This window comes from Geotrypetes seraphini, chromosome 3, assembly GCF_902459505.1.
Source record: "Geotrypetes seraphini chromosome 3, aGeoSer1.1, whole genome shotgun sequence".
NCBI classification, from domain to species: domain Eukaryota; kingdom Metazoa; phylum Chordata; class Amphibia; order Gymnophiona; family Dermophiidae; genus Geotrypetes; species Geotrypetes seraphini.
In genome coordinates, this window is record NC_047086.1 from 335,990,239 (window position 1) to 336,013,355 (window position 23,117).

Below are 23,117 nucleotides of genomic sequence, written 5' to 3' on the forward strand. Positions count from 1 at the left end.
TGTTGTAGGTAGCTCTGGTGCTGTGACTAATCATTAAATTGAATCTGGGTGAAGCAGAATCTCCTCTCATTTACAAATTTAGTTATTTCAGATCTAAAACAACAATTTCAGAAGCGATTTGCTGATTTGGATGCCAATGCTAGGGAAATCAAATTGTTTCAAAATCCGTTTGACTGTGATGTTGCTGATATTCCAAGTCAAATTCAAATGGAAATTATTGAACTTCAGGCAAATGAACATATTAGAGATAAATACAAGGAAGGAAACTTGATTGATTTTTATAACTTTTTGAACTCTAAGCAGTTTCCAAATTTGAAGAGATTTGCTTGTAAATTTATTTCCATTTTTGGGACAACGTATCTTGGCAAACAAACATTTTCCCGAATGAAATATATCAAGTCAAAGTACAGGGCAAATTTATCTGATGAACATTTGAAATCGCTACTTGTAATTAGCGTTTCAAAATTTGAACCTAAGTTTAATAAGATTTTAAAAACACAAAAACAGTTCTATCATTCACATTAATGGTTTTATTATAATTTATGATGAAAATATGAGAATTTTCTGGTAGTATTCATCACCATTAATATATGATAATTTACTCTCACATACTCTGTAATTAGTTTATAAAATTTTCTGCTTTCAATATAACTCATATCTAGAGTTATTTTTCTTTTTTTTTACTACGGCCCGCTGAAAAGTGCTGAAGTACCCAATGTGGCTCTAGTGGCAAAAAGTTTGGAGACCCCTGTCTTAGAGGAAAGAAGGATTACAGGAGATACGATACAGATATTTAAATACTTGAATGGTATTAAACTACGTATAAATCTTTTCTAGAGATGGAGAAGCAGTAAAATGAAAGGACATAATATGAGGTTGCAGGGTGGTAGACTTAGGAGTAACGTCAGGAAATACTTTTTTCATGGAGAGGGCAGTGGATACCTGGAATGCCCTCCATGTAGAGGTGGTAGAGGCAAAAAGAGTGGCCAAGTTCAAAAATGCAGGGGATAGATACAAAGGATCCTTAAATAGAAAGAAGATAGTATAGACAGAAAACTCAACAGATCAACAACTGTAACTTTGTTTATAATATGCAGGAGTGGTGCTTAAATCGAAGCCCCATCAGTAGGGAAGCAAAGCTGATGCTGGATAGACTTATACGACTATGGCGCTAAAAACGGACCGGGGCAGAGAATTAAAAGATAACAAATGTCAAAAGAGTTTTATAGAGATGGGGGTCTCTATCCCTGGCCCCAGAAAACCTCCAAATTTAAACCAACCCCACCCATGATTTTCCCCTTAGGCTACAATAGCCTTATTCACTGTTCTATGTGGTTCCTGTCTGCTTCAGCTCAGAATTGCAGCTGGGAAACTGGAGAAGACCTTTGCTTTGATTTAACTTCACAGAATGAGATCTTCAGGCTGCCAGTGGAACCAATGTCGGATTGAATCTCAATCCCCTCAAATCCTGGCACCACAATGGGGGGAGGCCCAACCGGCTGGCCCTTGATTAAGCCTAGTCAAGCTGGGAAGGAGTCAAACAGCCTGTGCTTAAGCTTCTGATAAATCAGGGATGCGAGCTAGCTATGAGGTTAACAGACCCCAAGCTCTAAAAATATGAAAGCATGCTGAATAGAAAGGTGTCCTCAAGGGCTGATCCTGCTAGCAGCAGACTTTTGCCAAATGAGTCTGAAACGTGAGGAAACCTCTGGGCACTGAGCCTCAACTGATTGTAGACACTCCCCCACCCCCTGAAAATAATAAAACCCGCAGATCAGGTCAGAAAACCACCTTCTTAACTTGCAGACGGAAAACCTGAAGGGGCAGGAACAAAACTACTTGAAAGGAGGTGGAGTTGAAAGATGAGTAACATCCTTCTATAGTCAACTTGTCGGTTCAGGACTACTAGACGCATTGCACTAGAAATAGACATTTTGATCTTTTAAATAAGCACAATGTTGTCTTTAATGGATAAGTGTGTATAAATAACAGCTCTCATCCCACGCTGTTCCCTGTGACACTGGGAAAGTCACTTAATCCCCCATTGCCACATGTACATTAGATGAGCATGCCGGGACAGACAGGGAAAAATGCTTGAGTACCTACATGTAAACCACTAAAGCTATAAGTGGTAAGTAAGTAAATAAATAACTAAATAAATGTCTATAGCCTGAAATGTTTCTCTTGATTTTCATTTAATTTCAGACAGGATAAAAATCAGCCACTGCAATCAGCACTTATTTTAAACACTGGCTACTGCAATCAAATAATGTCCAGATTTTCAGCCCACTACTCAGATAGTGACCAACACTGAATATCTGGATAAAGCAGTCAACAAGGGAACTTATTGGGATAGTGACAATATTCAGTAGGGTATCCAGATAACTTAGGACAGAATGTTGATGCTAAGTTATCCAGCTAGGAGACTGAATATTGCCATTCTCCAGGTAAATTCTGGACCACTCACACTCCGCAATGGCACTATTCACATACTGTGAAGGTAGTCTGTAAGGATATTCAGAGGCATTATCCAGATAGTGCTGCTGAATATCTGGTCAGCAGCACTTATCCCGATAGCAGGACCTACTATCCAGACAAGTGTGTTTCAATATTGTCCTGAGAATAAACAAAGGCCAGCATTGCCTTGCTCTACATTAGACTCATAGCTATCATGGTGATATATAATGTAAACATACAGCCACTAGTCCACAGCTAATAGGACAACTATTCAATACCAATTAATTACAACTCACCATTTGTTGGTCTTGTAGGCATAAGGATTGATTATGTCTCTGATAAAGCTATAGTAGTGTCCACCATCTGCAGTTCCAGTATGAACCGTCACACCTATCAAATCATACTCGTAGCTTTCAGTTTCTATTAATTCTTCACCATCCTCTTTAAAACCTTGAAGTATATGCAATATGTTCTTAGAAACTTCATACTTTTCAACATTTGGTGAAATCTGTCAATGAAGGCTACATCATTCCATTATTTTTGGGCACACAAACTGATATTTCACATTCCAAATACATTTAAGTTTCATAATTTGTATGATTATACAGGACATCTTTTATTTCAAAAGAAATACATATAATAAATAAGCCAGTTTATTTTCAATGCAAGAAAAATATCATTTATGTAATGTTATTTATCAGTTTCATATTTTACTTATTGCTGTTGACCAAGGAAAATCTACTTGTTATAAAGATAATCGGGATTTTTAATCATCATAGCTATGTTTTTTAAAATGTTTATAATAGAAGTAGATTATTACATGCAAAACCAAAAAACCAGATCAGTCCAAATAAAAGAAGCTGATCAGTCACAAGTCTGATTTATTAATATCAATGACATAGCGTGGCCATGTTTTACCCATAGGCTGTGTCAGGGGTAGTGACTGCAGGGTGAGCTTGCTTCCCATACTGCGGCCCTACTTGTAGGGTCCTCTATGCCATTAACTCATACACAGACATGTATTTTCATTAAAATAATATTTATTCAATTTATATAAAATTAAACTTGAGGTTAAAATTAGAATTAAATTGACAATTAATTATATACATTACATGCATTGCCATAAACCATAACTCCGTTACTGTGTATGAGGGGGGTTTGTCTCTCCCAGAAATTTGGAGAAAATTCTTTCCCCTACCCCCCCACCCCCCTTGACCAGAAGCTGGTGCCTGCTTATGTACTCTTGCAATGACCAGTGACATGTCATTTCAATCTTCCAATGTTCAGTTAGCATGTCACTGTAAAAGGCTGGACTTGTTTAAACAAAGACATTCCTTTGGCTTTTACAGATAACAGGCTTAAAGAAAAGTTTTACAAGAGATAAACTTAAATATTTTGTCTATTACAGTAAATAAGATTATAATGTATATATTCTTAAAAGGAGCACTCCTAAGCACCACTCAAGCTGACAATTTACTAAAGAAATGCAAACCTTTGGGGGGTTTTTTGAAGAAAAGAATACGTTTTAACCAGTACCCTTTTTATAAAGCCTTAAAGAATGAATCCAAAAGCTCTGTCTGACCATGAAAACTCAACCTGGAAAACTGACAGGTTGTCACACAGACAAAAAGCCCAGACACCAAGCCCCCCTTTGTATCTTGCTCTGTTTACATTAAACAGTAGCCTGAGATTCAAACTATTTGAAAACAACACAATATAAGCTAAAAAGATTTCTTGCTTTGTTTTACGAGAATAACTACTTAAATGCTTAATTATTGTGAAGAGAAAATAAGGATCGTTCTTCCTAAAATCTAATACAGTATTATAAAATTAAAGAAAGTTACAATACTCAGGATAGGAACAGTCCAACCCTCTTCCACATTCCACAGATAGTTTCTATGACAACGCTCCCTAGCCTTACCTAAAGGTCAACTAAGGTCAATTTCCATATGCCTGGAAAATCTAGCTCACCTGAATGTTCCAAGTTTAAATCTCATAAAATATCTATAAGTTTTTGAGTTAAATACAATCACACTTTTAATTATTCATTCTTTGGGATCCCAAAACATTCATATTTCTAATTATTATTAAAGTACATATCTTTAGATACAGACTGCCTTGCTCAGAAATTTAACCCGCTTTAAAACCACGGGCTCACACTGCAGGGGAAAGCCAGGGCAAGGAGAAGATTAGAGGGCAGAGAGTTGGGGCAAGGAGCAGATTCGGGGAGTCAGGGCAAGGAATAGGAGAGCAGATTTGGGGAGTCGGAGCAAGGAGCAGGCGAGAAGATTCGGGAGCAGATTGGTTTGCTCAGTGAATCTAGCCCTTTAAGCCATCTGTTACCATTTTCCTGAGTGCTAGTTTAAACAAAGAAGACCACGAGACTTCAAGCAGGAAACTAAAATGTGTTTTAAACAAAGAGGAAAAGGAGATAGAAATCCTACAATTCTAATACCTCTATACAGATGCTTTATAAACGTGGAGGGGCATAATCGAAAGGGACGTCTAAGTCCGTTTACGTCCATCTCGCAAGTCGTCCAAAGTTAAAAAGAGCCTAAGACACATTTTTGAAAGAGACGTCCAACTTTTTTTTACTTTCAAAAATCGTCTAATTATACGTCCTGCCGATCTAATCGTCCAAGCCGCTAAATCGTCCATCTTTATACCACATTTGCGTCCAACTTTCCGTCCAAGTCCAAAACGCCTAGAACAAGCCTTGTTGGACGTGGGAGGAGTCTGCAAAGTGATAGACTGCACATCCAAACATGCCACCTAAATAGTGGGGTACCTTACAGGGCACTGCTGTGAACTTCACTAAAAGGGTGCCATGGCTTCTCCTCACTACAGCTCCCTTATAGGTGACAGTGAGCCTCCCAAACCACTTCCAGAATCCCCTAGACCCACTTATCTACCACCCCAATAGCCCTTATGGCTTCAGGAGCCACTTATATGCCAGTAAAAAAGGGTTTTGGGGGTGTATAGGGCAGTGCACATGTTTAAGTATCAATGCAGTCATTACTGATTTAAAAGAAATTAATAATAAATTAGACATTATCTACGATTGGTTATTTACAAATAAACTCTCTCTTAACCTAGATAAATCTCGAAGTATGCTATTATCTATCAAAACTACGGAATCCTTATTAGGTAACATTTCTATCAAATCTACACCAATACAAATAGATACCAGAATAAAACTTTTAGGCGTCATTATTGACAGAGATCTTACCTTCCATGATCACATTAGCTCAGTTATCAAAACCTGTTTCTATAAATTACGTATCATCCGATCTGTAACTTCTATTTTAGAGACCAGCTCAATCACTATCCTGATTCATTCCTTAGTAATCTCTCATTTAGATTACTGCAATTCACTCCTCAACGGTCTACCCCAAAAAGAAATCCGACGCCTTCAACTAATACAAAACACGGCAATAAAACTTATCTATAAACTAGGCAAATATGATCATGTAACTCCCCTTTTCAAAAATGAACATTGGCTTCCCATCACTCACCGTATCACCTATAAAATCATCATCTTAACCTTTAAAATTAAACTCTCTCATCTTCCCCTATTTCTAGATAAACTCCTCATTCCTCATAGTTCCCCTCGTACATTAAGATCAACAGATCAAAACCTATTATTCATCCCATCCATAAAAGAATTTTACAATACACGAAAAGTAAATTTTGCAGTAACTGCCCCAACCCTCTGGAACTCCATACCACTGTCCCTCCGCAACGAGCCACGAATTGACAAATTTAAGACAGGACTAAAAACCTTCCTCTTCCGCGATGCATTTGATATCATATAGAGTCTCATTTATTCCATCTTTTGCAAACATTAAATAGCTCTGATATTATGACCCCCCCTCATGTTTTATCCTAACCCCACTATCACCTTTTTCTATCTCCAATATGTAACTTTTAACCTTCCCTCCCTACCACCCTCACTCTCCAGTTTGTCTTGTAATGTTATTTATGTTCACACAATACAATACTATTAAATTAATTATATATATACTTTATTATTATTTTTTTTTTCTTTTCTATCCTGTAATCTTATTGTAAACCAGCTAGATATTAATTTGATGGTTGGTATATCAAAATTAATAAACTTGAAACTTGAAACTTGTCCTCTTCCCTATGGGTCCCTAACCCAACCCCAAGATGACTTAAGCTGCCTCTGGGCTGGATGACTAGGCTTTCCTATGCCAGGCGGCCAGGTGATGATGGTCTGGAGGCTGCAAAGTCCGCATTCCCCACCAAAGGGAGGAAAGGAGAGCCCTGGGAGAACGCTGCTGTCTCCTTCTCCACCACCTCCACGCCATACACAGTGGGCGCAAAAATTGAAACCGAGGTCCAGCCCCCAAAACAGTCTGCTGTGGCACTTGCGATAAGGAAATAAAGGCGTGGGGGGCACACCATGCAGTCAGCCACCCAGGAGGAGAAAATTTGTAGCCTCCCGTAATGCCCTCATGTACAAACCGCATCAGAGAGGCCACATTGTATAAACGAATATCCGGGAGATTCAATCCACCCAGCCTGATGTCCAGAGACTAGGTATGGAGGCTGATCCGGGCTGCCTTGTTGCGCCAGATAAAAGAAAGCAGGATAGAGGCCCGTTCATCTTTGGTGGTAATCCACATGGGAACAGTTTGCAATGGATATAAGAGTTTAGGCAGTAAGACCATCTTGAACAAAGCTATCTGGCCCCAGAGAGAAAGCGGCAAGTCCTTCCACTTGATACAAAGGGCTCGGATAGTCTCGATGTGATTAAGGACATTATAGCGGTACATAAGTGTAGGTTGGACACTCAAATAGAAACCCAAATAGCACACTGGTTTCCGGACAGGGGGGATAGGGAGATCGTCATGCCATCGCTCATACTTCTCAGAAGCCAGAGGTAGCAGTTCCGATTTAGCACAGTTTACATGGAAGCCCGATTTTGTCCCAAAGGCCTGAACTATATTAAGGGGCAGGTGTAGGTGGGCATTGTCTAAATACAGAAGGATGTTGTCTGCAAATAAGTTAATGCGGCTTTCCCGGGCTCCTATCCTGATACTCAGGAGAAAAGGATCTGATCTGATCTTGACCGCCAAAGGCTCGATAGCAAGAAGGAAAAGAAGCGGGAACAATAGGCATCCCTGATGCATGCCCCACTCCAAAGGGAAGGGAGAGATGAGGTTGCCATTTAACAGGAGCCGAGCCTGAGTGGAAAAATATAGACTACGCACCCATTCCAAAAAAGTGCCTTCCAGACCATAATGCCCCATAACCCAGAAGTGGTAGGACCAAGAGATGTTATCGAATGCCTTTTCCATATCCAGGCCCACAAAAGATGCCCTGCTGCCTCCCCCCCACCCCCACAAGAGTAGATAGCCATCAGTGCTCTGGTCAGGTTCATAGAGGAGTATCACCCAGGTACAAAGCCCACCTGGTCTTCATGGATAAAGAGGTGCAGAAAGGCATTCAAGCGTTTTGCGAGTATTACCGCCAGCAGCTTGGCATCCTGATTAAGGAGCGATATGGGCCTGTAAGAGCTCACCTGGGAGGGGTCCTTGCCCAGCTTAGGCAGTAAAACAACATGGGCCATATTGTAACGGTCCAGATCTTTCTAGGAATGTATCGAGTTGTAAGCCGCACTCAGGGATGGCGAAATAATATCCGAAAGAATCTTGTAATATTCAGGCCCGTAGCTATCGGGTCCGGGGTATTTAGTGAGCTTAAGCCCTTTGATGTCGGCATCCACCTCCAAGTGCATTGACAGGAGCATTCAAGACCTGCCGCGATCGAAGCTCCTGGAGTCCCCTCAGAAGAAAGCAATTGCGAGTCGGGAGATGGTGGTACCTTAATAAGGCTTTAGTTTAGCTGACAAGTGCTATGTAGGGTTTTTATTCGAGGAGGAAAGTTGGAGCTCGAGCAAAAGGCATCCGGTCAGAGCGCTATCATGTGACCTGTTGCTAGTATTTCTTAGTGGCTCATCAGCCTAGTCTGTGAGAAGGCAGGCATGAGCCAAGCAGGTGGAGGCTCGGCATCCAGACAGAAGCCCAGACTGAGCTTTAAATCCTGTAGTGGAAGGCAGAGCTGTGGTATGAATGAAAAATGACCTTGTTCGTACTCCTGTTTTGGCAGGATAAGATGACATTTTTACTATCACTTCCCACCAAAAATGAATAAATCAAGCATGCCAAGCTAAACTAGAGTAGATGAAGCAATGGGGCTAGATAGATGCATTCGAAGATATTGAAGGAACTTAGGAAACTTCTGGCAGCTCTGCTGTGAGACCTTTTTAAACTAAACTAAACTAAACCTTAGGTTTGTATACCACACCATCTCCACAAGCGTAGAGCTCGGCACGGTTTTTAGTACATCTTTAGTGCCATGAATAGTCCTGGAGATTGGCAGATATGATTTTTCTCCATTAAAGCACAAGTAATGAGGAAGCTGAGAGCTACAGTCTAGTTAGTCTGAATTTGATGGTGACTAAATTAATGGAATGCTGCTAAATCAATGAATAATGACGTTTCTGGAATCTAGAAGATTACAGAATCTGAGGCAGCATGGTTTTACTGAAGGTAGGTCTTGTCAGATAGATCTGATTGATTTTTCTGATTTGTTGAACAGTGTTAAATCAGGGGAGAATGTGAAATGTGATATACATAAATTTCATCATTTGAAAGTTCCACATAGGTGACTCATAAAAAAACACCTGAGCACCTTTGGTATAGGTACTGAGGTAACTAACTGAATCGGAAACTAGTTGAGTAAGAGAGGCAGCAAAGGGCAGTAGTAGATGAAGTTCACCCTAGGGATAGGGGCATTTACCAGTGGTGTGTAGCAGGAACTGGTCCTTGATCTATTATTTTCAACATTTTTTGTTAAGTGATATTACCAAAGGGCTCTTTGGAAAGATTTGTCTTTTTGTAGATGATTTCAAAATTTGCAACAGTGCAAACATCATGGAAGATGTGAATCATATAAGGAAGGATCTTGTAAAGCTTGAGGAATTGCCTAGAGCAGTGGTTCCCAACCCTGTCCTGGAGGACCACCAGGCCAATCGGGTTTTCAGGGTAGCCCTAATGAATATGCATGAGAGAGATTTGCATATAATGGACGTGACAAGCATGCAAATCTGCTCCATGAATATTTATTAGGGCTAGCCTATTGGCCTGGTGGTCCTACAAGACAGGGTTGGGAATCACTGGCCTAGAGCATGGCAGCTAAGGTTTAATGTGGGGTCATTGAATTTGGGCTGCAAAACCTCAAGGGAGCAACACAATATATTTCAATGCACAAAAAAGAGCAAAATCTGTGGGGGATCATATCTGTTGTGATGGCAACAATCAAAACAATGCTTGGGTTAAGAGGGAGAGGAATAGCCAGTAGAAAAAAAGATATTGCTATGGGACTTCTCACGCACGCTGGTTAAAAAAAATAATTTGAAATACAGTGTGTAGATCTGAAGACTGCACTTTCAAATGAAGATGATCCAGATGCGGGCTACTAAAATGGTCACTGGTCTTCACCAAAACATAAGAGGATAAGACAAAAATATCTAAATATGTATACTTTGAAACAAACGTGGAAAAGGAGAGATATAATAGAGACATTAAAATACTTTCCAGGTCCCAGACCCAAAGTTAGATCGCTATGCCTCTTCTGGGAGGGAGGCTTCTAAGTTCTGCATGCGGGCTCTTCTTTGGGGTTTCTGGATGTCTGGAGAGTTTTGCACCCCTTGGAACTTTATTACTCTCATCTTTCTCATGGCAGATGAGGTTTAACGTGGATAAGTGTAAAGTGATGCATGTAGGTAACAAAAATCTCATGTCCGGGGCGGTACTTAGAGAGACCTCCCAGGAAAGACTTGGGAGTTATGATCGACAAGTCGATGAAGCCGTCCAATTTTCTTTAGAAGGTATGGATCCAGGCTAGCTCCCGAGACCTAGAGGACATGGAGGAGGTGAAGTCCACAGCTCCTGCTCCCTCTCCCAGCGCGCTATGACACATGGTACAAAATTGCTGATGGGGCACCCATCCAGCGCAATCAATATCCACATCTAATAGATTAGGGGCTGGGGAATCCATCCTAATTGATTTTGAGTCAAATCAAAGGGGTTTTGAAGCAGAAATAGAAGTTAGAAAATAAGAATCGATTTTAAAATCCAAGATGGCTGCCAACACGCATTTGCACCAAAAATAAGCAAAAAATAAAAAATGGCGATTTGGGGTCTTGAACCCTACCCACAGAAACTGTGAAAAACTAAGTTTAAATCGATCCATATGCCACCCCTGAAGCTCCCATAGGAAATAATGGAGGTACTCGCAGTCTCTGTAGTGCCTTTGCCTGTCAGCATTTTTAAAGCAGTTGAGTGGAGAAAAAGGACTTTCTGCCTCAGAAAAAGCTCCAAATTGCCCAGAATTGAATATCTTCGGGCTACCAACCGGCCAGAGACCGACCATAATCTCCGTCTCCACAGATCCTCTGCCAAGAGGTCAGGGGTGGGAAAGGCAGCCTGCGCCTTGAAACCAATGTGGGTTTTTATCCAGACACACATAGCCTGTGCTAGAAACCTGTGACGAATCACCGGCCAGCAGACTTCCACGAGAAGGGTAAAGAAGGTGGCACACAGCAGGCTAGCTCCACAGATCCACCAGAGTTTCTCTATGAAGCTGCAGTCCGGCACTGTAGCCACCAAAATAAACTTTAAGCAAAAAAAAAAAGAAAGAAAGAAACAGAGCAACTGCAAAAGACTTCTGTATGGACTACTTGCAGAAACTGAAACTGAGATTGTTTACTAACTCTCAGACTAAGGGGATGGAACTTGTGCTCATAAAAGTTGTGGATTTCTGCAATACCCAGACTACGGGTTGGGATTGAACACCTAGTATATGGAATCCGGAATGGACGTAACAGAATTTGCCATTTTTGACCACAAAAATTTCCAAATCAGCACAATTTAGATAGGGGAGGGGCCACCAATGTAATGGACTGGCCACATAGACATGCCTACAGAGCAGTGGAGCACCTTAGAGGGCACTGCTTTGAACTTCACATAAAGGGTGCCAGATATACATCTCACAATTTATTTATTTAATTCGTTTTCTATCCCGTTCTCCCCAAAGAGCTCAGAACGAGTTACAGGTTAACATACATATAGGTTACAATTTGCAGTGCAGGGTATTTTCAATACAAGTTGTATCCTAACATCACAATTTGCTTGACTTCTTTGAAGTTGTGAATAACGTAGATAAAGGTGAGCCAGTTGATATAGTGTATCTAGATTTTCAGAAAGCTTTTAGTAAAGCTCCTCACGAGAGGCTCCTGAGAAAATGAAAGTGTCATTGGATAGGTGGCAAAGTTCAGTTGTGGATTAAGAATTGGTAATCGGATAGAAAACAGAGGGTAGGTTAAATGGTCATTTTTCTCAATGGAGGAGAGTAAACAGTGGAGTGCCATAGGGGTCTGTACTGGGACCGGTGCTATTTAACTTATTTAGAACATAAGAATTGCCATCTCCGGATCAGACCCTGGGTCCATCAAGTCCAGTGATCTGCATACACGGAGGCCCCGCCAGGTGTACCCTGGCATAGTTTTAGCCCCGATATCATTGTATGCTTCTCAAGGGAGATGTGCATCTAATTTACCCTTACCCATATTACTCTATGCCATTCTTAAGGAGATGTGCATCTAGTTTATCCTTAAATCCTAGAACGGTGGATTCTGCAATTACTTCCTCTGGGAGAGCATTCCAGGTGTCCACCACTCGCTGTGTGAAACAGAACTTCCTGATATTCGTCCTGGACCTGTCCCCCCTCAGCTTCAGTCTATGTCCTCTTGTCCGTGTCACATTGGACATTGTAAATAACTGCTTTCCCTGCTCCATTTTGTCGAATCCTTTCAGTATTTTGAAAGTCTTGATCAGATCCCCTCGCAGTCTCCTCTTCTCAAGGGAGAACAACCCCAGTCTCCTAAGTCATTCCTCGTAGTCCAGGTTCTCCATACCTTTCACTAGCTTCGTTGCTCGTCTCTGCAACCTCTCTAGCAGTTTTATATCCTTCTTTAGATATGAAGACCAATGCTGGACGCAGTTTTCCAGGTGCGGTCTGACCATGGCTCTGTAGAGCGGTATTATAACTTTCTCTGATCTACTCGTAATTCTCTTCTTTATCATGCTTAGCATTCTATTTGCTTTCTTCGCCAACGGTTTCAGGGTCCTATCTATCAGTACACCCAGGTCCTTTTCCTGTTCGGTCTTTCCCAGAGTTACACCTGACATACTATACTTGTGATCTTTATTTTTTCTGCCTAAATACATCACTTTGCATTTTTCCACATTAAAATTCATCTGCCATTTATCTGCTCACTTCTCCAATTGATTCAAGTCGCTCTGGAGTTCCTCGCTGTCCTTCTGCGATCTGATTGCCTGGCATAGCTTTGTGTCATCTGCAAACATGATGATTTCACTGGATGATCCTTCTTCCAGGTCATTTATGAAAATATTAAATAAGATGGGTCAAAGTACCGAGCCCTGGGGTACAACGCTAGTCACTTTTTCCCATTCTGAGAACTTCCCATTTATCCCCACTCTCCGTTTTCTGTTCTCTAGCCATTTGCCTATCCATCTTAGTATATCTCCCTCTATTCCATGGCCTTGTAATTTCCTGAGAAATCTTACATGTGGAACCTTGTCGAACGTTTTCTGAAAGTCCAAGTATACAATAGCCACCGGTTTTCCACTATCAATTTATCTGTTCACTGTCTCAAAAAATTTAAGTAGGTTCGTCAAACATGATTTCCCTTTCCTGAACCCATGTTGACTAAAATCAGGGGTAGTCACGAACCATGTGGTAGTTGCTAATGGTGTCCGTTTGTAATGGCAGGGGAGAATTGGATTCATCTGATTTTAGGCACTCAATATACTGCTAGATATAACACGAATTGTAACTCTGATCATGTTATATATTTGATCCAATGCCTTTGGCCCAAACTTTATGTAGGTCGTACTACTAGAGCTGTGAAGATCCGTTTAACTGAACACAAGTCTAGGGTGAATATGAGCTGTGAGGCTTCCCCTTTAGTTAGACACTTGAGGTTATGTAAACATGGCCTGAAAGATCTTAAATGGAGGATATTGGACATGATTACTGTAGGGTGGGAGGGAAGAAATATAGAGCGCACTTTAAATCTCAGGGAACTTCGCTGGATGTTCCAACTACAAACTATGGCCCCCTCCGGGCTGAATGAAGCCTCGGATTGGATGGCTCAGGTGGATTCTTGATGTATGTGTGGGCTCCTGGTGATAATACGTTTGTTATGAGTGACGCGTTATGCGTCGGGATGGTTGCTAGGTGAGAGTATGACATAAGGGGAGGGTCCTATTTAAACACTCAGTACGAACGCCGCGGCCATCTTTTTGGATAGCCTGTGGCAGAAAATTGGAGTAGGATTACCCTTATTTCTGTGGTGAGTGACTGATATTTATGACTATGTTAGTTTTTAGAAGTAGCAGAAGGTATAATGTATTCTATGTTCCTTCCTAGTTCCCCCGACCTTGAAAAAGGAATTCGAAATGCGTCGGGAAGGGGAACCTATAAGGATTTAAGATAAGTAACTACACTTTTAAATCTATTTAATAAGTTATAAAGAAGTTTATAAATGATATATAAAAGTATAAAAATATAAAAATAATTCTATCAGCTGGGGAATAATGAAGAATCCCATGACCACGGACTCGGTTTGAGCAAGTGGAATCAGAATTCCCACTGAAAAAGAATTTGTGCACTGAGTGATTGTTTGATTGGTTCTCTAAGAATGTTCATTTTCAGGAATTTTTATTGCAAAAGTGGTAGGATTTGAAGCATAACAACTGGGAACATAGCGATGATCCCATTCTTCATTGGAAAATGGCAAAAGCAGTGTTAAGGGGGAAAATTATGGCATTTGCGGCCTTTGAGGCTAAAACACGACATCGGGCTATTATTACTCTGGAGTGTAGGGTGATGTCTTTGCGGAGTCAGTATGGCCTCCGGGCTTCTTTGGTGCTTAAGGTGCACCTGTTAGAAGCTCAACAATTGAATTAACTTTTGCATCAGGGGGCGCAGAGGGCGCGAGATTATTATAGATTTCAGTTATTCCACTTCACTAATAAGAGTAGTCGCTTGATAGCCCACTTGGTGAAGACTCACTTCGGGATCTTCATGGTACTCTCCCTCATAAGACAGAGGAGGTAGGTGATATATTGCAGATATTTTTTGCTGCTTTATATGACTCTCCGGGACCTGAGCTCCTTGATGGATATTTGGATAGTTTGCATTTACCTTGTTTAACTACTCGGGACTCCAATATGTTGGAACAATCTGCTACTGCTGAAGAGATGGAAAGGAAGATTCGGGCAAGCCCTTTGAGTGAAGTGCCAGGGCCGAATGGGTACCAGTGGGAATTTTATAAACTGCTTGAAGATGAGATTGCTCCGGTGTTGGTGGAGGTATTCAAGTTAAGTGTGGCTAAGGGCTTCCTGCCACGTTATTTAAATCTTGCGCAGCTTATTGTTCTTCCAAAGCCAGGAAGGGATCCAACTTTGCTGGAGTCGTACAAACCCATTTCCTTACTGAACATTGAGGCCAATCTTTTGGCTAAAGTCCTCGCTAATCGCCTAGCCCAGGTATTGCCCTTTAGTATCAGAACAGCAGGTGGGGTTTGTGCGCGATCGACCGGTGTCAAAGAATATATGATGGAATTTGTTGGCCTTGGAGAAGGCGCATGCGGACAGGACCCTCTCCTTACTTATTAGTTTTGATGTCGAAAAGGCTTTTGACCGTGTGAGGTGGGGGATACCTGTTTGCTGTGCCTCGAGCATATGGGGTGGGCCCCTTTTACTTTAATGCTATTCAAGCGTTGTATAGTGATCCGGTGGCGCAAATTTCAGTATATGGGGGCCTTTCCACTTCTTTTGTCATCCGTCGGGGCACTGAGGGTTGCCCTTTGTCACTATTGGTTGCACTTTTCTTAGACCTCTTGATTAGACAGTTGCAATCTAATGTGGACATCAATGGCTTACAGTTGGGCACTACTCATTTTAAGGTTGCAGTACTCACTGATGACTTTTTGGTCTTTTTGACTGACCTGCGTCAGGGCTATGGACCAGTATAATGTTGCAGCTCTATGATTCACAAGCTCACCACGGCAGAGATTTCTACCCTGACGCAGCTGAGGGCGAAACGGACAGCTAGCTTAACGTTGGCGAAGGGACTAGCATAGACAGCAGGAAAGATTGAGTAACGACGACTTTCACTGCCTATTTTCAACAAACCCTGCCCAGGATCTAAAAGTTAAGTCCCTGATAAGTTTAAGAACTATAAGTACTTTTGATTAACAACAGGGCAGGAGGGGAGCGTGAGCCAGTGAGGTTAATTCCCTCACTGGCATACAACACACGGGGATCTGAGGCTCATCCCCTTTGATAGTAACTAAAAAGGATTTAAGTTCAGAAGCTATTCATAGTGGATTTACACCTCTGGGTAACTTGGACTAAGAAAATTGAAATGACATTTGAGAAGGGTATTTTTTGAAATGAATATATGTTCTTTCTCATCCTGTATATAATTTTGATGAGCAATGTTTTCCCCTTGTCTACCTTAATAGTGTTTCATGCACTTCAATTCCAGGAATTTGTCCAAATCTTTTTTTTAACTGCATTCACTACATCTCTGGCAATGAGTTCCAGAGGTTAATTATAAACTGAGTTAAAAAGATATTTTCTCCTCTTTGTTTTAAATGTTTTACTATGAAATGTGATAATCATTGAAAATGTGAGGCATATGCTGAATGACGAGGCTAAAGAGATTTTATCCTTTGAAGTTTTACAAAAGCATCATGGGTTGGGGGTATCAGATGTTTTTAAGTCTGTGCAAATTCAATATTATACCATACTACACAATTTTTTATATCCTGCAAATTTCGACAAGGATTCATTGCAGCTTACAATAAGATTCCTAAAGATTACAGTACAGATATAGTAGGGTTCACTGAACACAACTGAATGCCCATCATGCAAGCTATAAGGAGAAGAGATATGTCTTTAGTATTTTCTAGAAATGGTAGTAAAAAGAGATCTGACACAGACATAATGGTAGGTTATTCTGTATTTTGGGACCTTGAAATTAAAAGATGGACTCAAATTATTTTTTCCAGTGAACTTGTTGGGGAGCGGAAATGGTAGCTTGAGGCACTGTGTTATTCTGGAGTTATAGAATGAATATGTAACCTTAATAATAGCTACAAGTCCTTGTGAGTTCTTTCCATAGAAATGCTTGTATACATTCACAGTGAATTACAATCCATAAGTTAAAAAATTTACCAAACAAGTATGCTTTAAATAATTTTCTAAATGCCAGATAGGTGTTAAAAACATAGTAACATAGTAGATGATGGCAGATAAAGACTCGAATGGTCCATCTAGTCTGCCTAACCTAATTCAATCTAAAAATTTGTTGAGGTTTTTTTCCCTCTTATCTGTTTCTGGGCAAGAATCCAAAGCTCTGCCCGGTACAGTTCTTAGGTTCCAACTACTGAAGTCTCCGTCAAAGCTCACTCCAATCCATCTACACCCTCCCAGCCATTGAAGCCCTCCCCAGCCCATCCTCCACCAAATGGCCATATACAGACACAGACCGTGCAAGTCTGACCAGTACTGGCCTTAGTTCTTCAATATTTACTATTATTTTCTGATTCTAGATCCTCTGTGATCATCCCACGCTTTTTTGAACTTCGTCGTCATTTTCATCTCCACCACCTCACTCGGGAGCACATTCCAGACATCCACCACCCTCTCCGTAAAGAAGAATTTCCTTACATTGCTCTTGAGTCTATCACCCCTCAACCTCAAATTATGTCCTCTGATTTTACCATTTTCCTTTCTCTGGAAAAGATTTTGTTCTACGTTAATACCTTTCAAGTATTTGAACATCTGAATCATATCTCCCCTGTCCCTCCTTTCCTCTAAGGCAGGGGTCGGGAACCTATGACTCGCGAGCCAGATATGGCTCTTTGATGGCCACATCTGGCTCAAGGCAGATCTGGGTCCTCCTGCCCTACTACCCGCCCGGGTCCTCCTGACAGGTCTGGGTCCTCCTGCCCTTCCTTTCCCCCGGTCCACGCCGTTGCTGCTAATCACCGCCGACAATGTCTTCTTTCCGACATCTTGACATCAGAGAGGACGTTCCAGCCAGCTAGGCAGTGACTGGCTGGCCCGGAACGTCCTCTCCGACGTCAGAAAGAAGACATTGTCGGCGGCGATTAGCAGCAGCAACGGGGAGGTAAGATTGCAGCGGCGTGGACTGGGGGAAAGGAAGGAGAGAGGCGGGGTTTTTTTCCCCTGCGGCAGGGAGAGGATGTAGGCAGGCAAGCTGGCTGGCTTTAGCGTGGCATGGAGGGAGGGAGATAGGGAGGGAGGCAGGCAGGCTGGCTTTGGGGTTGGACAAAATCTGGAAGGTAGTGGGGGGAACATAAGGAGGCACAGGGGGCACTAAGGACACAGGACGGGGGCACTGGGGGCACTATGGACACAGGACGGAGGCACTGGGGGCACTAAGGACACAGGATGGGGCACTGGGGCACTATGGACACGGGAAGGAGGCGCTGGGGGCACTAAGGACACAGGACGGGGGCACTAAGGACATGAGAAGGAGGCACTGGGGGCACTAAGGACACAGGACGGGGGCACTGGGGGGCACTAAGGACACAGGATGGGGGCACTGGGGGCACTAAGGACATGAGGAGGCGGCACTGGGGGCACTAAGGACACGGGAAAGAGGCACTGGGGGCACTAAGGACACGGGAAGGAGGCACTGGGGACACTGACATGGGAAGGAAGGGGGAGGGAATAGAAAGGGACAATTGTTGGGCCTGAGTGCAGAAAGAAAGAAATGAAAGAAAGGATACACAGTCAATTAATAGATGTCCCCTTTTGATGAAAAAAAATAAATGGTCACGTTACCTCTGACTTACTTTCTCTGCAGCAGAGTCGGCAGCTGCGCTGAGATGCAGGAAGGTTCCGTGATGATTCGTCTGCCGGCTCTGCTCCAGAAGAAGTAAGTTACGTCGGAGGGGGTGGACCCGGCAGACGCAGTCATTGCGGGACTTTGCCGCAACTCCCTGCGTCTGCTGGATCCACCCCCTCCAACGTAACTTACTTCTTCCGGAGCAGAGCCAGCAGACGAGTCATCGCGGGACCTTCCAGCATGCGACTGCTGAGTCTGCTCCAGAGCAAGTACGTCAGAGTGGGGTGGACTGGCAGCCGGCAGCTACAGTCATCGTGGGACCTTGCTGCATGAAGAGAGAGAAAGGAGCAGGACCGCTGGAATGGAAGAGTGGTGGCGGGAAAGAAAGGGTGGTGCTGATAGAATTGATGTACAGAGAAAGGGGAGAGACATAAGGGGGGAGGTTATTGGAGGGAAAGAAAGGGGGCAGATGCTGATTGAAGAGGGGTGGATGGTGAGAGAAAGGGCAGACATTGGATGGTAGTGGGGAGCCTATGCTGGATGGAAGTGCAGATGGGAGAGATAAGTGAGCAAATGCAGGAAGGAAATGGGAGGAGAGAAAGAGGGGATCAGACGCTGGATGGAAGTGGACAGAAAGAGAAGGTACTAGATGGAAGGGTTGGAGAAAGAGGGTACATGATGGAAAAAGGGGATAAATAAAAGCAGGGCACATGATGGGGAGAAAAGGAATGAGTTAGGGAAACACTGGAGGGGTGAGGGAAAGAGGTGGCAAGCTTTAGGTAGACAGTAAAAAAGGATATTGATGAGAGGGTAGTAAGAACGTAATCTAGACAGATGCAGAAAATAAATTGAAAAGGAAAATGAGGGAAAAAAGGGAAAGGAATTGCAGAGGAGAGGTGTGGGAGAGGGAAGGAGAGGAGAGAGATGCCAGACCAATGGGGTGAAATGAGAGATGGAAGGGGGAGGCATACAGTTTCTGGAAGGGGCATATAAGAAGGGAAGATGGCATATAGGGGAAGAGAGACGGCAGACAGTGGATGGAAGGAAGAGAGTTACAAGAAAATGAGGAAAGCAGAAACCACAGAAGACAAAGGTAGAAAAAAATTTTGTATTTATTTATTGCTTTAGGAAACATGTGTCACTGTTTCTGTGGTGTACTGTATGCAGAGTCCAGCTTCTTAATGGTTCAATTTAACCTTTGTCTATGTATTTCTATTTTATCGCAGTATCCGGCTTCGGCATCGCAACATTCGCAGGCGATCCATCGCCCTACCTTGCAGCATCCATGGAAGAACGGGCCGCAGGCACAAATTGAGGCTTCGGTCTAGCTAAAGTTGGTAGCCCCCGCAGCCAACATACAGCCACAAATTGAGGCCCCCACTTCTGCCTAGCTACAGTCAATGGCCCGCCAGCAAAACGTACTGCCACAAAATGAAGCCCCCGCTTCGGCTTAGCTACAGTTGCGGCCCCCGCAGCATCCGTGGCCGAAAGGGCCTGAAGCCGCATCCACAGGCAGCCACAAATCATGCCACTTTCCACCAGTGGCCGAACATCAAGCCCCGACTTTGGCCTAACCTGCCTTAACAGCCTGTAAGAGTCCATCCCACCAGCTATACCTGTAATTGGCTACCCTGCCCTTTAATTGAAGAACCCTTTTATTGAAGAATATGGCTAAAAGAAATAAAGATGAGGAGTATCGTACTTTTCAGCAGGCATGGACAGAGGAATTCGCCTTTGTGGAGAGAGCAGGTTCTGCAGTGTGTCTAATATGCAATGATAAAATTGCATCGATGAAACGGTCAAATATAAAGTGGCACTTCGACACACGCCATACTACATTTGCATCGAAATATCCTACGGGGGACAGCAGGAAGAAAGCATGTCAAGAACTACTGTGCAGAGTGCAAGCTAGTCAGCAGCAACTCCGTGTTTGGACCCAACAAGGTGACTGGAATTCGGCTAGCTTTGCTGGTGCTTTAGCAATTGTGAGAAACGGAAAGCCATTCACAGATGGGGAGTATGCCAAAACATTCATGCAATGAACTTTTTGACGACTTTTCAGATAAAGACAAGATAATCAAATGAATAAAAGACATGCCTCTGTCAGAAAGAACTGTTCACGATCATACCATCATGATGGCAAATCAAATTGAGGCAACACAAGTGAAGGACATAAATGCAGCACCATTCTTTTCTCTCGCTTTGGATGAATCAACAGACATAAACCATTTATCCCAGTTCAGTGTGATTGCAAGGTATGCTGTCGGTGACACACTACGTGAGGAAAATCTTGCTGTTTTGCCTATGAAAGAGACAAGAAGAGGGGAGGATTTATTCAAATCTTTCATTGATTTCGTTAAAGAACAAAATCTACTGATGGATAAACTTGTTTTGGTGTGTACTGATGGTGCTCCTTGCATGGTGGGGAAAAACAGAGTATTCGTAGCGTTTCTTCGTGAACATGTAAAGAAACCCATCCTAAGTTTTCACTGCATCCTACATCAGGAGGCGCTTTGTGCTCAGATGTGTGGTGAGCAGCTTGGTGAGGTGATGTCGCTGGTCATTCAGGTGGTCAACTTTATTGTTGCCCGAGCTTTAAATGATCGCCAGTTTAAAACACTGCTGGAAGAAGTGGGAATAATTATCCTGCTCTACTTCTGCACAGCAATGTGCATTGGTTGTCAAGAGGGAAGGTGCTCAGCCGTTTCGCAGCTTGTCTGAGCGAAATCTGGACTTTTCTTGAAATTAAAAACGTCGAGAACCTAAATTAGCTAACACTGTGGCTCTTGAAGTTCTACTATCTCGTGGACATCACTGAACATCTGAACCAGCTCAATGTGAAAATGCAAGGCGTTGAAAATACAGTCTTATCCCTTCAACAAGCAGTGTTTGCATTTGAAAACAAACTAGAACTCTTCATCGCCGACATTGAAACAGGTCATTTACTACACTTTGAAAAACTGGGGGAGTTTAAAGATGCATGCACAGCAAGTGACCCTGCTCAACATCTTGATCTTCAGCAGCTAGCGGGCTTCACATCTAATCTCCTGCAGTCATTCAAAGCGCGCTTTGGAGAATTTCGTGAGCGCACTCGTCTTTTTAAGTTCATCACCCATCCACACGAGTGTGCAGTGGACAGCGCCGACCTGAGTTACATCCCCGGTGTCTCCGTCAGAGATTTTGAGCTACAAGCTGCTGACCTGAAGGCCTCAGACACGTGGGTGAATAAGTTCAAGTCACTGAATGAAGATTTGGAAAGACTTGCATAACAGCAAGCAGAGTTGGCGAGCAAACACAAGTGGGGAGAAATGAAAAAATTTCAACCAGTGGACCAGCTGATTGTCAAAACTTGGAACGTGCTTCTCGTCACATACCACACACTGCAGCGTGTGAGTATTGCTGTACTGACAATGTTTGGCTCTACGTATGCATGTGAGCAGTCTTTCTCACATCTAAGGAACATTAAGACCAACCTACAATCACGTTTAACGGATGAAAGCCTCAACGCCTGCATGAAACTTAACCTCACCACGTATCAACCAGACTACAAAGCCATCAGCAAAACCATGCAGCACCAGAAGTCGCATTAATGGTAAGAAGTACTTTATTCATCATTGGTTAGGAACAGCATAACAACGTTATTAAAAAGAATTCAGAGACTTATTGTACTTTAAAAGTGTTGGTCTTACCTAAAATGCACACATTTAATTGTATTTAGGTTTAAAATGTAATGCCGTGAGAGCAATACAATATTGGCATTTATGGCTCTCTCAGCCAAAAAGGTTCCCTACCCCTGCTCTAAGGTATACATATTCAGGGCTTCTAGTCTCTCCTCATACATCTTTTGACGCAAACCTCCTATCATTTTCATCGCCCTCCTCTGGACTGCTTCAAGCCTTTTTGTGTCCTTCGCCAGATACGGTCTCCAAAACTGAACACAATACTCCAAGTGGGGTCTTACCAATGACCTGTACAGGTGCATCAACACCTTCATTCTTCTACTGGTTACACCTCTCTTTATACAGGTCAGCATCCTTCTGGCAGCAGCTACTGCCTTGTCGCACTGTTTTTTCGCCTTTAGATCTATCACCCCAAGGTCCATCTCCCCATCCGTGCATATCAGCCTCTCACCTCCCAGCATATACGGTTCCTTCCAATTATTAATCCTCAAATGCATTACTCTGCATTTCTTTGCATTGAATTTTAGTTGCCAGATATTAAACTAACTTTTGTACACAATGAGATCTACCATCTTCTCAGTCACTGCCTCCTCTCTTTGGAATAGTATTCCAAATGATTTACGCGAAGAATCAAATCTTAATAACTTTAAGATGAAGCTAAAAACATTTCTCTTCCGTGATGCCTTTGAGGCCTAACTGTCCTTTTAAGGGCAATTGAGTGAAAATACTGCTGAGCTAACAGCAGCCTCCCTCTTGTTTTTTCCTTAACTGTTTTCTTTTACTTTGCCCCATGTAGTTCTTGCCTTTTACCCAATGTTCTTATTTGTTTGTGTTTTTAATAGTTTTTAAAAGTTTTTATAGTTAGAGTTTGGTGACGTAGTGTCGCTTCAAACTTTTATTTTATTTAAAGTTTGTCCTTTGTTTTTACAAATTTGTACACCGCCTAGAAGACTGATTGGGCGGTATAAGAAATTTTAA

At 42.4% G+C, this 23,117-nt stretch overlaps 1 protein-coding gene across 8 annotated transcripts in view; it reads right to left on the minus strand.

The window, feature by feature from the left end:
- USP34 (ubiquitin specific peptidase 34) overlaps window positions 1–23,117 on the minus strand; it is a 1,084,964-nt gene that overhangs the window by 225,989 nt on the left and 835,858 nt on the right. For all 8 annotated transcript variants that reach the window (XM_033939082.1, XM_033939080.1, XM_033939079.1 and 5 more), the window contains one exon: window positions 2,754–2,907. In XM_033939082.1, the coding sequence (XP_033794973.1) occupies window positions 2,754–2,907 (154 nt within the window). The remainder of the gene's footprint in view (window positions 1–2,753; window positions 2,908–23,117) is intronic.